Below are 12,020 nucleotides of genomic sequence, written 5' to 3'. Positions count from 1 at the left end.
CCATGTCGCTGGCCTCTACTTCACTGACACCCAACTCTTCAAGATAATCTCCAGTGCTGTGCTGGGACGTGGGCAGAGTCCCCGGGGCCTGGGGGTGGGTCCGGGATGGCCTACAGAGCCAGCGGGAGGCGCGGGAGGGAAGGGCCGTGGGTTGACGCTGCCAGGCCAGCTCCTAGGCAGGGCAGCTTGGGGCTGGGAGACGGGAAAGTTGCCTGCCCACCTCCCACCCCAGGGACCCAGGGGATCCTGTGAGGGCAGAGGCAGGGTGGGCGGAGGAGGATGAAGAGAGGAATGGACAGAAAGGAAGGTGGGGCTGAGTGGAGAGGGAGGTAATGGACTGTCTAGAAAAGAATGAAGAATGAAAGACGGTGCAGCCTCCCAGGCTCAGAGAGGAGAGAGGAAGAGGAGAGGAACGAGGAAAGGGGGAAGAGAAAGAGAGGTGGTGGGAGAGGCAGGGGTGGAGAGATGAGGAAAGAGGAGGAGGCTAGAAAAGGGAAGGAGAGAGAGGAGGGGAGAGATGAGACAGAGAAAAGGAGAGGAGGCCGGAAAAGAGAAAGGGAGGGAGGAGAGAAAGCCCAGAACCTGGAGGAGAAACACAATGAAGACAGAAGCTAGGGCAAAGCATGAGAACAAGCACTTCCAAGCCCGTGGGAGGCTGCCCTCCTCGGCCCTCACCCCCACCCCACCCTCCACCCCCACTCACCTTGTCCGCCGACTGTGAGGTGCCAAAGAAGATGGGGATGAAGGCCAGCCAGACAATGCAGGTGGTGTACATGGTGAAGCCGATGGGCTTGGCCTCGTTGAAGGTCTCGGGCACGCCGCGCGTCTTGATGGCGTACACCGTGCACGTGACCATGAGTAGCATGCTGTAGCCCAGCAGGCAGATGAGCGACAGGTCTGAGATGTCGCACTTGAGCACCCCCCTGGCGAAGCGGGGGTCCAGCGTCCGCTGGTCCTGGAAGTCCACCACGGAGTGGGAGGGGTCCACCACAAACCACACGCAGATGCCCAGCAGCTGCAGCGAGATGAGGCTGAAGGTGATGGCCAGCTGCGAGGCGGGGCTGATGAACCGCGGGGCGCTGACCGACCGCTTGCCTTGCTCGAAGATGCGGTAGATGCGGTTGGTCTTGGTGAGCAGGGCTGCGTAGCTGATGCTCATGCCGAGCCCCAGGAAGATGCGGCGCAGCGAGCAGGTGCCCAGGTCGGGCTCCGCGATCATGAGGAAGGTGGTGGCATAGCACAGGAAGATGCCCGCCAGCAGCACGTAGCTCAGCTCGCGGCCCGAGGCCTTGACGATGGGCGTGTCGTTGTAGCGCATAAAGGTGACCACCACGAAGAGCGTGGCCGCGATGCCCACGATGGCCAGGAAGAGGGGCAGCACGGCCCAGGGCGAGGCCCACTCCAGCTTGATGATGGGGATGGGCCGGCAGCCCGTGCGGTTCTCCGTGGGCCGCATGTCGTAGGGGCACGTCTTGCAGGTGAAGCGGTCCACCTGGTACTGGTACCCAGTGCAGGGCTCGCAGTGCCAGCAGCAGGGCATGCCCTTCACTGTCTTCTTCCGCTCCCCGGGCTGGCAGGGCAGGCTGCAGATGGAGCGGGGCAGCTGCTGCCCACTCCCCGGCCACAGCATCCGCTCTATCTGGCAACGACAGCGTGGAGGAGTGGGCCTCAGGATGTGCCCCAGTGCCCCGGACCACCCCACGGCCGGCACCCTGTAGCCCCACACCTGAATCACCCACTTAGTTGGCTACAAATCCAGTTGCCCGGGCCCCCAGACCGCTGAAACCAATAGCTGGATTTAAACACGCTCCCCCCGATTCAGATACACAGGCCTATGAGAAATCCTGATTGAGTCCAAAACTCCAGGGTTGTAGGGGGGACAGCAAGAGAGCAGCCTAGAGCAAGCATGTCAAACTCGCAGCCCGCTGGCCACATGTGGCCCACAACAAATATAACAGTATATAAGAAACATTTTAATAAAAATCCCATAACTTAATTTTTACAGTATCCTATTATACATAACTAGAGGCCCAGTGCACAAAATTCGTGCACAGATAGGGTCCCTAGGCCTGCCAGCAATCAGGGCCAATCGGGGTCTTCCAGCTGCCGGCTGGGCCTTCCTTTGTTTCGCGCCACCCCCTGGCGGATGGTGCACGTCATAGCAAGCGGTTGAACTCCCAGTCAATTGAACTCCTGGTCACTTGAACTCTAATTTGCATATTAGCCTTTTATTATATAGGATTATTAATAACAAACTACAACATTCGCTAATTACTGATTACTATAATTGTGTTGCATTATTTCCCTTACGGGCCTTACACACAGGTATTTCTCTCCACTAATACTAGCAATGAATATTTTAGCAGCCGATGGCCATGTCATTAGTCTTGGACTGACTTGTTTGGTGTGTGCAACGGGAAATATTTCACTTTCGGAGAACAAGGAAAATAGATTTATTTGCATTACCCTTATTAATTTGTGCAGTTATTTAATGTCTGATAAGTTAATGTTCAAGGAAAAATATTAAATTTTATTAAAATGTTCTATTATTTTATGTTAACGATAACTCATTTATTTCAGCCCTTTGTATTCAGCATGTCTCTATCGAAATAAACCTACGTTCCTATTAAAATTGAAGCTTTTGGGTTTTTTGCCGCCACATAAGCTTACACCTTGTTTATTTGGCCTGTGTTAGCCTTTGAGTTTGACATGCTTGGCCTAGAAGCACACGGCAGAGCAGAGCACGCTCAGGAGGCCTTGCTGCTCAGCAGTGGCCCCCAGACCAGCAGCAGCAGCTCCACCCAGGAGCTTGCTGGGGAAGCAAAAATTTTGGTCCACCCCAGAGCCACTGACTCAGAGCCTGAGTTTTCAGGAGACCCAGGAGATCCGGGTGCACACTGGCGGGGAGAAGCGCTGCTGATGGCTCGGCCCACGGGCCTCCTCCGGCGACACATGAGCTGGGGTCAGCGGAGAGCAACGAGCCAAGGTTCACTCCCAGGACAGCCACTGCGTGCCCAGGGTTAGTGTTCACATCTTGCTCTAAACTAGGGCTAATCACCATCCCACGTCTCCAAAGACACGGTCACTGTGAGCGAGCGAGCCACAGGCGGGTGGGGCGCTCTGAGTGTCACAGAATTATGGAAAGTAAGCGGGAGGCGCTGGGCAAAGGGAGCTGACCACTTGGGGGCCGGAGTCACAGCGTCTGCTCCACAGGAAGTGACTCTAAGGAAGAGCCGATGCTTAACAGGGGCCTTGTGGGTGCTGGGTGCTAACTCCTGGAGGAAAAAAAACAGCTGGCCCCGGAGCGAGGGGCGGGTTTCAGAGCTGAGGAACAAGGTGGGGGCCGGGGGGGGGGGGTGTTCAAAGATGGCCTCATGGCCAGGGGGAAGACAACCACGAGGAAGGAGCTTGTCCTGTGGCTCTGGCCCGACAGGGCGTGTGGTCCCCTAGTAGCCAAGGAGCACAGCAATGGCCAGGCCGGAGCCTGCGGGGACGCCGAGGCCGGGCAATCCCCGAGCCCCGGAGCCGGGACTGCAGGGGAAGGGCCTTTCCCAGAGGACTCGGGTGACGGTGGGCATTCTGGAAAGTTCTGGCTCCAGGGGAAAACGCAGTGAATGTGGTCACCGTTCTGCTGCCAGCTGGCTGTGTGCCTGGAGTAGACGCGGCAACCTCTGAGCCTTGTTTTCTGTTCCAAGGAGCGCAGACATGAAGCCACTCAGCCCTTTGGTACTGAGGGGGCTCCACTTAGAAGTCATAACAGAAATTCTTTGATTTCACCAGGATGTCAGCCCCACAAGGGCCGAGTCTTCGTGTTTGCTTCCCTGCCCACATCCAGCCCCGACAGGGCTGACAATCAGGGGGTGGGGTGGGGGGGGGGGGCGGGGCGGGGAATCTCTGTGGAATCTGCAGAATAAGTCTCGAGGTCCGGCGCCGGCCGGAGAGGCCTCCTCCTCGGCCCCCCGAGCCTTGCCTGCTCTGTGGCCCCCACCACGCAGCCCACAGTGAGCGCTTGGGGAGAAAGTGGGCAGGTGTGGTCACCTCCCCACACCCCAACTCCAGGCCAGGGGAGGGCCGCACAGTGGGAGGGGCCTTCCCTCAGCACGCTGTAGCACGGGCACTGTGCCCGCCTGCCGCCGGTTGTCCTCACGGTGAGGCCACATGCTGGAACAGGAGCTGCGCACAGCAGGTGCTCAGCCAGGTGAGCTGCTGCTGCTGCTGCAGGACCTGAGTCACTGCCCCCCGCCCGCCCACTGCACCGGAATGAGGCACGGCTCCCTGTGGGGCTTTGTCCCACGCTGTCAAGTGCCTGCCTGTCTGTCTGTCTGTCTGTCTCCGCTCAGCACCGAGGAGCATCACCATAGCAATGAGCTCTGTCCCGCCGTGCTGTGCAGCCCTTGGAACGCCTCGGGCTGGGTTTCCTCAGATCTCCTCTGTCTTAGATGTGGGCTGAGTGAGATCATCGGCAGAAACTGCTCTCCAGGGCCCCAAGGGCTTGTCACCAGAGAGATCATTATGGAGGGGACGCGGGACACGCTGCGGCTCTCCCAGGATGTGGAAGAAGCACAGGTGAGGCCAGGCGTGGACCTGGGCCCGGAGCCTCTCGGGTCCATCCAGATGTCACACTGTGCCCACCCCTCACCTTGCAAGGCAGGGGCCAAGTCCACGGGCATTTCCTTGGGGAACGAACCACAGGTCCTGTCCCTCAGCAAACACTGCTCCGTTTCACGGCAGGGGCCCGAGGCCAGAGAGAAAGCCACCATGTCCCCATGTCCCCATGTCCCCATGTCCCCATGTCCCGGGAACAGCTGTGTGTGAGCTGGAAAGCGTGGCGGGAGGACCCAGGGAAAGGCGGCCTTCCCGTGGGTGTGACAACGGTGGAGACCGACTCTCAAACAGCTCCCCACCTGCCACTGACTGCGCCCTTTGCCTTAAACACCATCCTCTGTCCAAACACAGCCCCCCTGCTCACCCCGCGGCCCGCACCAGCCATTTCACTCCCCGTGAGCCTCTATCCAGAGCTTTTTGCCCTGGGAGTGGGCGGCCGGCAGAAAGGCCCGGGCAAGGGAGAGGCAGGGGCAGACACGGCGGGGGTCCAGCGGCCCCGTCCTTCCTCTTCGGTGGGGCTCGGGGCCCTCTGATGTCTGGGAGGGGGCACGGAACAACACCCCGACTTGGCGGCAGCAATCCCAGAGGCCAGGGCTACTCAGGGGCTGCCCCACTTGTCCCCCCGACCGAGCTGGGACAGGGGGAGTGACTCTCCACCCGGGCGCCCTACCCCCACCCTCCTGCCAGGCGCTTACTCGCAGGTGCAGGTGGTCAGTCCAGGAGCCGATGACCTTGTACCCAGCAGAGCCGTTGCGCAGCTGGTACTGGTAGATGTCGTAGCGGCCAGGCGCATCTCCGTTCTCGTTGAAGGTCACGGGGTTCCCTGCAATGCCTGTGGGGACCGTGGGAGTCGCACACTCAGTTTCTTTGCTGAGCCTGCACCCCAAGGCTGGAGCACTATGAGCCCAGGGCAGAGAAGCTTCCGGGGAGGCCCCTGCACGGAGACCGGGGAGGTTTCACCCTCCGACCCCACCCCCCGGGCCCAGGACCCCCGGATGGCCAGGGCCACGCACCACGCTCCCACCTGAGAAGTTGACGCTGCGGATGTACTTGAGCAGCTGGGTGCCGTCCACGGGGTCCATGCGTGGGCAGAGCCCCACGCGGCCCGGACACAGGTCCCGGTGCATCGCGTGCAGCGCGTGGCCCATGGCGTACACGGCGTCAATCACAAACTGCACCTTTCCCTCCTGCTCGTACGCTGAGTCCTGCCCAATGCGCTCGCGGTCTGCAACCAAACACCCAGAGTGGGCGCCCGCCACGCCCGCCATCCTCGCTGACCGCGCAGTGGGGAGCAGAGGTGCGCAGCCACCAGGCGGCCCAGCTCTCCTGGCTCCTAGCCCACTGCTGGCTCTGCTCCCCAGGAAACGTCTGGTGGAGGCAGCTGGGGGTCCCAAGGGTGAAGGGGAGGGCCTGCTGTTCTCCCCACTGGACCCCTAGACGCTGTGCCCCAGGACCCCAGAACAGCCAGGGCAGGGGGCGGGGCAGGGACTTCGAGGTGAGGACACGGGGCAGGGTGGAGGGACAGGATAGACAGACCACCACGGAAGCCCGGGTTCCCCTCCTGAGGCCCCAGCCCCTGTGTACAGCATGGCTGCAGCCTCCCCTCAAGGCCAGGACAAGGAATTAGCCCTCATAAGCCACCCCAGCCCACGCCACCCTGCTGGAGGGCCAGGGACACACCTTCCCAAGGCAATTCCCCGAGGGCAGCAGGGCGAGCACTGCGCCTGTGCCCAGCCCCGAGCCACCGGCCTGAGCCTCAGGACCCGTTGTGTGGGGGCCAGGTTGGGTCGGTCAGCACCAGCCCTGAACCCCTGGGAGCTCTGAAGTCACTGTGTCCATCCCCCCTCCCACCTGAGAGACAGACGTGGGTGCCGGGCCCCCTGCTGCCCTGTGGTCTGCTCCACCATCCCATCCCCCACACCCGGACGCTCAGTCGCCACCCACCAGGGTGGCCACCCTTCCCAGCCTAGCTCGGGACAGATCCCCAGGGACTGCTGAGTGAAGCTAGAAACCACAGGATCGCGGGGCTGGGTGGCAGGCCCGTGGGCTCATCTGCTCCAATTCTGTCACTTACAGATAAGAAAACTGAAGCCCGGAGAGGCGGCCGCAGGTCACAGCGCCAGCCTCGGGGACAGGATGAGCACTCCCAGCTCCAGCCCCTCCCCAGCCCTCCACCCCAGACTGCACTTGACCTCATCAGGCCCCAGGACCCCAGCTCACCCCCGGGGGGGGGGGGGGCGGGGAACCCTGCGTTTTTACATGGTGACGGTCACCGTGCCTGCCTGCCAGGGCTCCTATCCCTGCCTCAGCCGCCAAGACCCCGTGGCCCAGGGTGAGCCTGGCTCCCATTTCCCCAGGCTCGGGGTCAGAGCCAAGAGTCAGTGCTCAGATTGGACAGTTTGGGGCAGATGTCCAGTGGCTCCACAGGGACAGTTTGGTCCAGACAGAACCCGCCACTCAGCGGTGTGGCCTCGGGGCTGGAGATGGGTGGGCCCTGAGGCTGGCGCCCTGGCCCCTCACCACCCGCCACGCTGCACTGCATGGGCACCAGACTGTCCCGGCTGGAACCCCCGCTCCGCCCACATCTCTAGCTGTGTGACCTTGAACCATCACTCCGTCTCTCGGGCTTCAGTTTCGGGCCAGGATCGGGACCCTGTGGGGACTAATGGGTTAATATTCAGGGCAGCAGAGAGGCCTGGTGCTTGCCAAGTGCTCCAGAAGTTTGTTAGGCACCAGGTACCAGGACGTGGGGGCCCCGCCTGCCTCGGGCTCCGCACAGCAGAGCGTTGCTAACAGGCAAAGCTATTTCTAGGCCAAGGCACAGAGACAGGATGGACGTGAAAGGCAAACCTCCCAGCTTCCGCAGCTCGGCCTGCTCTGTCCGAGGCTCTGATCACAAGCTTCTAAGAGCCGAGCTGGGTGAGAAATGCAAGGAACAATCCTGTCCTCAGAGGGCCACAGAGGGGCTGGGCCCCTCACTCGCTGCCTCCTGCAGCCCGGCCTGCAGCCCCCGGGTCCTGCCCTCTGCAGCCTGAAGAAGGTAAAACTCAGCTCCCCGCAGCTCCATCCCGGTTCAAAGGGACAGAGGCTGAATGATTAACCAGGAGGCGGGGAGGAGGCTGCGGCCACCGCAGGAGGCAGCCCTCCCTCGGCCAGGCCCCAGCGGCCCTCAGCTCTGCTCTCCCCAGGGGCCCCTCCTCAGCGTCCCGCCGAAGCAGCCATTCCCCACAGCGGCCCCTCCCACTGGGGAGCCTGTCTCTGCCGGGGCTGCTGTGGGCCCCTCCCAATCTCCACCCCAAAGCTGCCAGGGTGCCAGCCGTGGACTTCTAAAACTTCTCAACACACTTTCACGTCCTTGACTTCTGCTCAAGTCTAGCCCCAATTACAGGTGAGAAAACAGGTGCAGTGAGGGGGCCTGCAAAGGACCTTTACCTTTGAGAGCGCAGCAGGCCTGAGCAAGCCCTACACACACACACACACACACACACACACACACACACACACCTCCAACCCGAGGCCCTTCCACGCCCACAGGAAGCCCAGGGACAGAGCCCACGTGCTCGCGGTCAGTGGGGACACAGGAGTCACACACGCCAGTCAGGCAGGACCAGGTGCTCCGTCCAAGTGTGCCCACAACCAGCCCGGCTCTCCTCGCACACAGCCCGGCTCCTCGGCAAATGAGCCCTCCCGAGCCTGCCCTGCTCTCCTCCGAGGCTCAGCTCGGTGGGGGCTGCAGGCCTCCTCCAGAGGAGGGAGCCGAGGTTTGCAGGTGGTCCAGTGCCGTCCCGAGTCTCGCGGGAACCCTGGCACCCAGTAGGTGTTCATACATCCCTGGGGATTGGCTGGCTGGGATTTGAACCCAGATCACTCTGGTTCCAAAAGAGTTTGTCCACCCTGAACGGTCCCTCCCCTTCTCCCTGACCTGCCTCTTCCCCCTTGTGGGGCCCAGGCCCTGTGCCAACTGTCAGGCCGGGCCTCGCCGGGAGTTCAGGACTTGTCTGCAGGGCTAGGAGGTAGTGGCCGCGGAGGGAAAGGGGTCAGAAAATCCCCTCACGGGTGGTGGGAGCCCCAGGCCCGGCACGGGCACCGCAGATCTGGGAGGAGGCAAGACGCGCAATTCAGGAGTCAGCGGGAGAGATAAATCCCAGACACACAGCAGCAGTGACAGCAGCAACACTGTGAAGATGTCCTAATTGTGTCCCGGGGCACAATGAGCCGGAGAGGCGCTTGGCTCCTCCGCGCTGACAACCAGCCAGGGAGCCAGCGGAGAGGATTTCTCCCCCAATCCCCACAGCTGTGGTTACTACGGTGACTGCAGCCTTTGTCTGCAGGTTGTAAATTGTAATTGAAATGTGTTTTCAAGGTTGAAATAATAAGGGCTCCTCCTTGACTCCCCCTCACCTCTCCACAACTCACCCGCCCAGCACAACCCTCCTGAGTCTCACACACACACACACACACACACACACACACACACACACACACACACTGGTGATGCTCACACAGAACCAACCAGATATACACCCAGATGCTTTCACATCTACACATATAGACTAGCAACACACAAACCTGCATGCATCTGAGCACATCTGTATGCATGTCCATGTACACAATGTACAAATAAACACACAAAATATGTGTAACACACAATTAGCATGGCATTCATACAAGCATATGGTCATTCAGATTAACCCCGCCCTCTTCAAACCCCGCATGGCCTTTTCTCAGTCTGTGGAAGACAAAATCCTTGCAAGCTGTCTACAAGGCCCACACGATCTGCCGCCCCTCCCCCTCCAATCTACCTGCTGCTCTCCCTTCAACTGCAGGGGACTCCTCACTGCCCCCTAACCTGCCAGGCACGAGCCTACCTCGGGGCCTTTGCACAAGCTGTGTCTTCTGCCTGGCATGGTCTTCCCCAGGAATCCACATGCCTCGCTCTCTCATGCCTTTAGGTCTTTGCTCAAGTCTCTCCCCTCAGTGAGGACGTCTGGCCTCCTGTAAAGGTGCTCGTCCCCAGCACTCCCCATCCCCTCCCAGCGGCCCCTGGACCTGCCCTCTCCGGCCTCACTGTTAGTTCCTCCCTGGAGGCCCACGGCTCTGACTCCTGGGAGGCCCGGCGTACACCACCTGTCTGCAAGGTCATATTGTCCCCCACCTGCAGGGAGAGCTCCAGTGCAGGCCTGGCCCCATCCCCAAGCCCAGCACAGGGCTGAGCACACAGCCTCTTAGCAAACGCTGGGTGAACAGTGAGAAGCAGCAGGAGGGGAAGGCCCCGGAGGGGAAGCCATCTGGCTGATGGCTTGAGTAGCTGTGAGTTCCTCTAGTGGGTGGCACGGCCTGGCACACAGTAGGTAATTCCAAACGTGGTCTCCCTTCCCTTCCCCTCAGGCTCCTTTGGGAATGTGGAGTGGAAGGCCCTTCAAAGCCGCTGGAATAGCCAGGAGGGCCCTGGGGATAGGACATCAGCTAGCCCAAGGCAAAACATCTCTGGAGCCAGACAGCCTGGGTTCAAATCTCAGCTCTGCTACTTATTACCTTGTGCCTTTGGGCAAGTCTTTAACTTCTCCATGCCTCAGTTTTCTCATCTGTAAAATGGGTTGCTGTGAGGATTCAATGCAAAGCGCTGGAGCAGAGCTCGACAAGTGATAAATGCTGTACAAGCATTAGCTGCTGCTGTCATTGCTGTTATCACAGGCTGGGCGATCGGCATCGTCCACACATCCCCAGCTGCCACGCAGCCGCCCTCCCGCTCGGAGCTCCTGGCCCCCGGGAGCAGCGAGCAGTAAATTTCTCCTATTTCCTCATAAACCCGGCCTTCCTCCGCTCAGCCATCACCTGGCTGGCAGTGCTGTCAAAAAGATGGATGCCACATCTGCCCTGTTTACAGCTTTGCCTCCAAACCCTGCTCTGTAGCTCCCGGGGAGGAGGCGGGAGGGGAGGGGCAGGTGCTGCCTTCCACAGGCCTTGACAGCTGCAGAGCTGCCCGCTGGGTGACCCCTAGCTCGCTCGGGTGCCAGGTGTGGTGGTCGCTGGGCCATCTGCCACGCTTCCTGCAGATCACCTCCATCCTTCTCCGGGATCCGTGGGCAGGAGCTCTGCTGGGGCTGGGCTGGGGCGGGGGGGGACACTGAGGCCTCAGGGGTGAAGGGACCTGCCCACAGCCACTCGGCACACGGCACACGGCACACGGCACACGCCTAGGGAGCCGCAGCACCAGGACTCACACCCAAGTCTGCGGACTCCCAGGCGGTATGCTTGAGGAATGAGTGCCCACCCACACCCTCACCCTTACCCCTGGAGGCACACAGCCCACCTTCAGCTGCCAGCACCTGCCACTCTTCTGGGCTTCCTCTGGTCACAGGCGCCCTCATCGCCCAGGCCTGCAGCAGGTGGGGTGCTGAGGAATCCCCCTCCAGGAGAGCTCCCGTGATTGATGGGAGTAGTGTCTACCCCCCCCCCCCCCACAGCCCGCCTCGCACCCCCGGGGTGACTGAGAGGCGTGCTCCTCTGTCCCCAGAGCCCAGGGGTGTGGAGCTCCAGCTCTCAGAGGGAACCTGCTTGGTGCCGCTGCCTTTATGCTGCCTCCCCTCCCCTCCCCGTGTTTCCGGGGGTCCCCCCGCCCCCAGTGAACTGCTCGCTCTCTAATCTTTGTCTCAGAGGGAAATGAACTGAAGACAGCCTTGCAGCTTGGATCCAATCTCCCCAGGGGGAGCACCCCCGGACCAGAGGGTCCACCATCCTCTCAGCAGGGGCGCCGACAGGAGCACAGGGTGGCCCTGGCTCACTGGGAGACCTCGGCAGGGCCGGCAGGGCCTGGGGCAGAGGCCGAATGCTACCGTCGAGGGGACCAGGGTGGGGGGCCAACCCGAGGCCGGCAGTGTGGGTGGGGCAGGGCAGGATCCCGGAGGAGGTGAGGGGGCAGGTGGAGAACACAGAGCTGGCTGAGGACAAGAGGGAGGGGGCCCAGAGGGAGGGAAGGCAGCAGCCGGCCGGCAGGGCACGCTCTGGAGCCAGGCTCGCGTGGGGGTGCCTCCAGCTCTGCAATTCTCCATCCTCCTCCGGGAACCGCGAACTGCCTCAGTCTCCTCGCCGATAACGGGTGCAGCACCGGGGACAGCCTAGACCCCCACCCTGAGGATCCAGGGTCCTACAGCCAATGCACGTGGGCTGTTAAATTACCCAACTGCCTAAGCATCCCACCTCGCACTCACTCCTCTTTGTCAACAACAACCAGGTCATCGGCACCTCTCGTCGGCATCGTGTTCCGCCAGCTTCTTCAGACACTCCATCGCCAACCCGCACAGCACCCACTGAGACGGGTGTGATCCTCCTTGTTCTACAGACAGCCGCCTGAGCTCGGAGCCTCGGAGAGGTTCCATACCTCGTCCAAGGTCACACAGCAGGGAGGAGGCAGA

At 61.3% G+C, this 12,020-nt stretch overlaps 1 protein-coding gene across 3 annotated transcripts in view; it reads right to left on the bottom strand.

Annotated features, from left to right (window-relative positions):
• GRM4 (glutamate metabotropic receptor 4) overlaps positions 1-12,020 on the bottom strand; it is a gene marked incomplete at both ends in the record, with an annotated part of 104,361 nt that overhangs the window by 17,596 nt on the left and 74,745 nt on the right. For all 3 annotated transcript variants that reach the window (XM_079781664.1, XM_079781666.1, XM_079781665.1), the window contains 3 exons: positions 704-1,639; positions 5,301-5,437; positions 5,630-5,830. In XM_079781664.1, coding sequence (XP_079637790.1) covers positions 704-1,639; positions 5,301-5,437; positions 5,630-5,830 — 1,274 coding nt within the window. The remainder of the gene's footprint in view (positions 1-703; positions 1,640-5,300; positions 5,438-5,629; positions 5,831-12,020) is intronic.

The sequence above is a fragment of the Cnephaeus nilssonii genome (genome assembly GCF_951640355.1).
Source record: "Cnephaeus nilssonii genome assembly, chromosome: 9".
Classification (NCBI taxonomy): Eukaryota; Metazoa; Chordata; class Mammalia; order Chiroptera; family Vespertilionidae; genus Cnephaeus; species Cnephaeus nilssonii.
The sequence above is the reverse complement of the archived record's forward strand: the minus strand, read 5'-3'. Positions and strand labels throughout refer to the sequence as shown.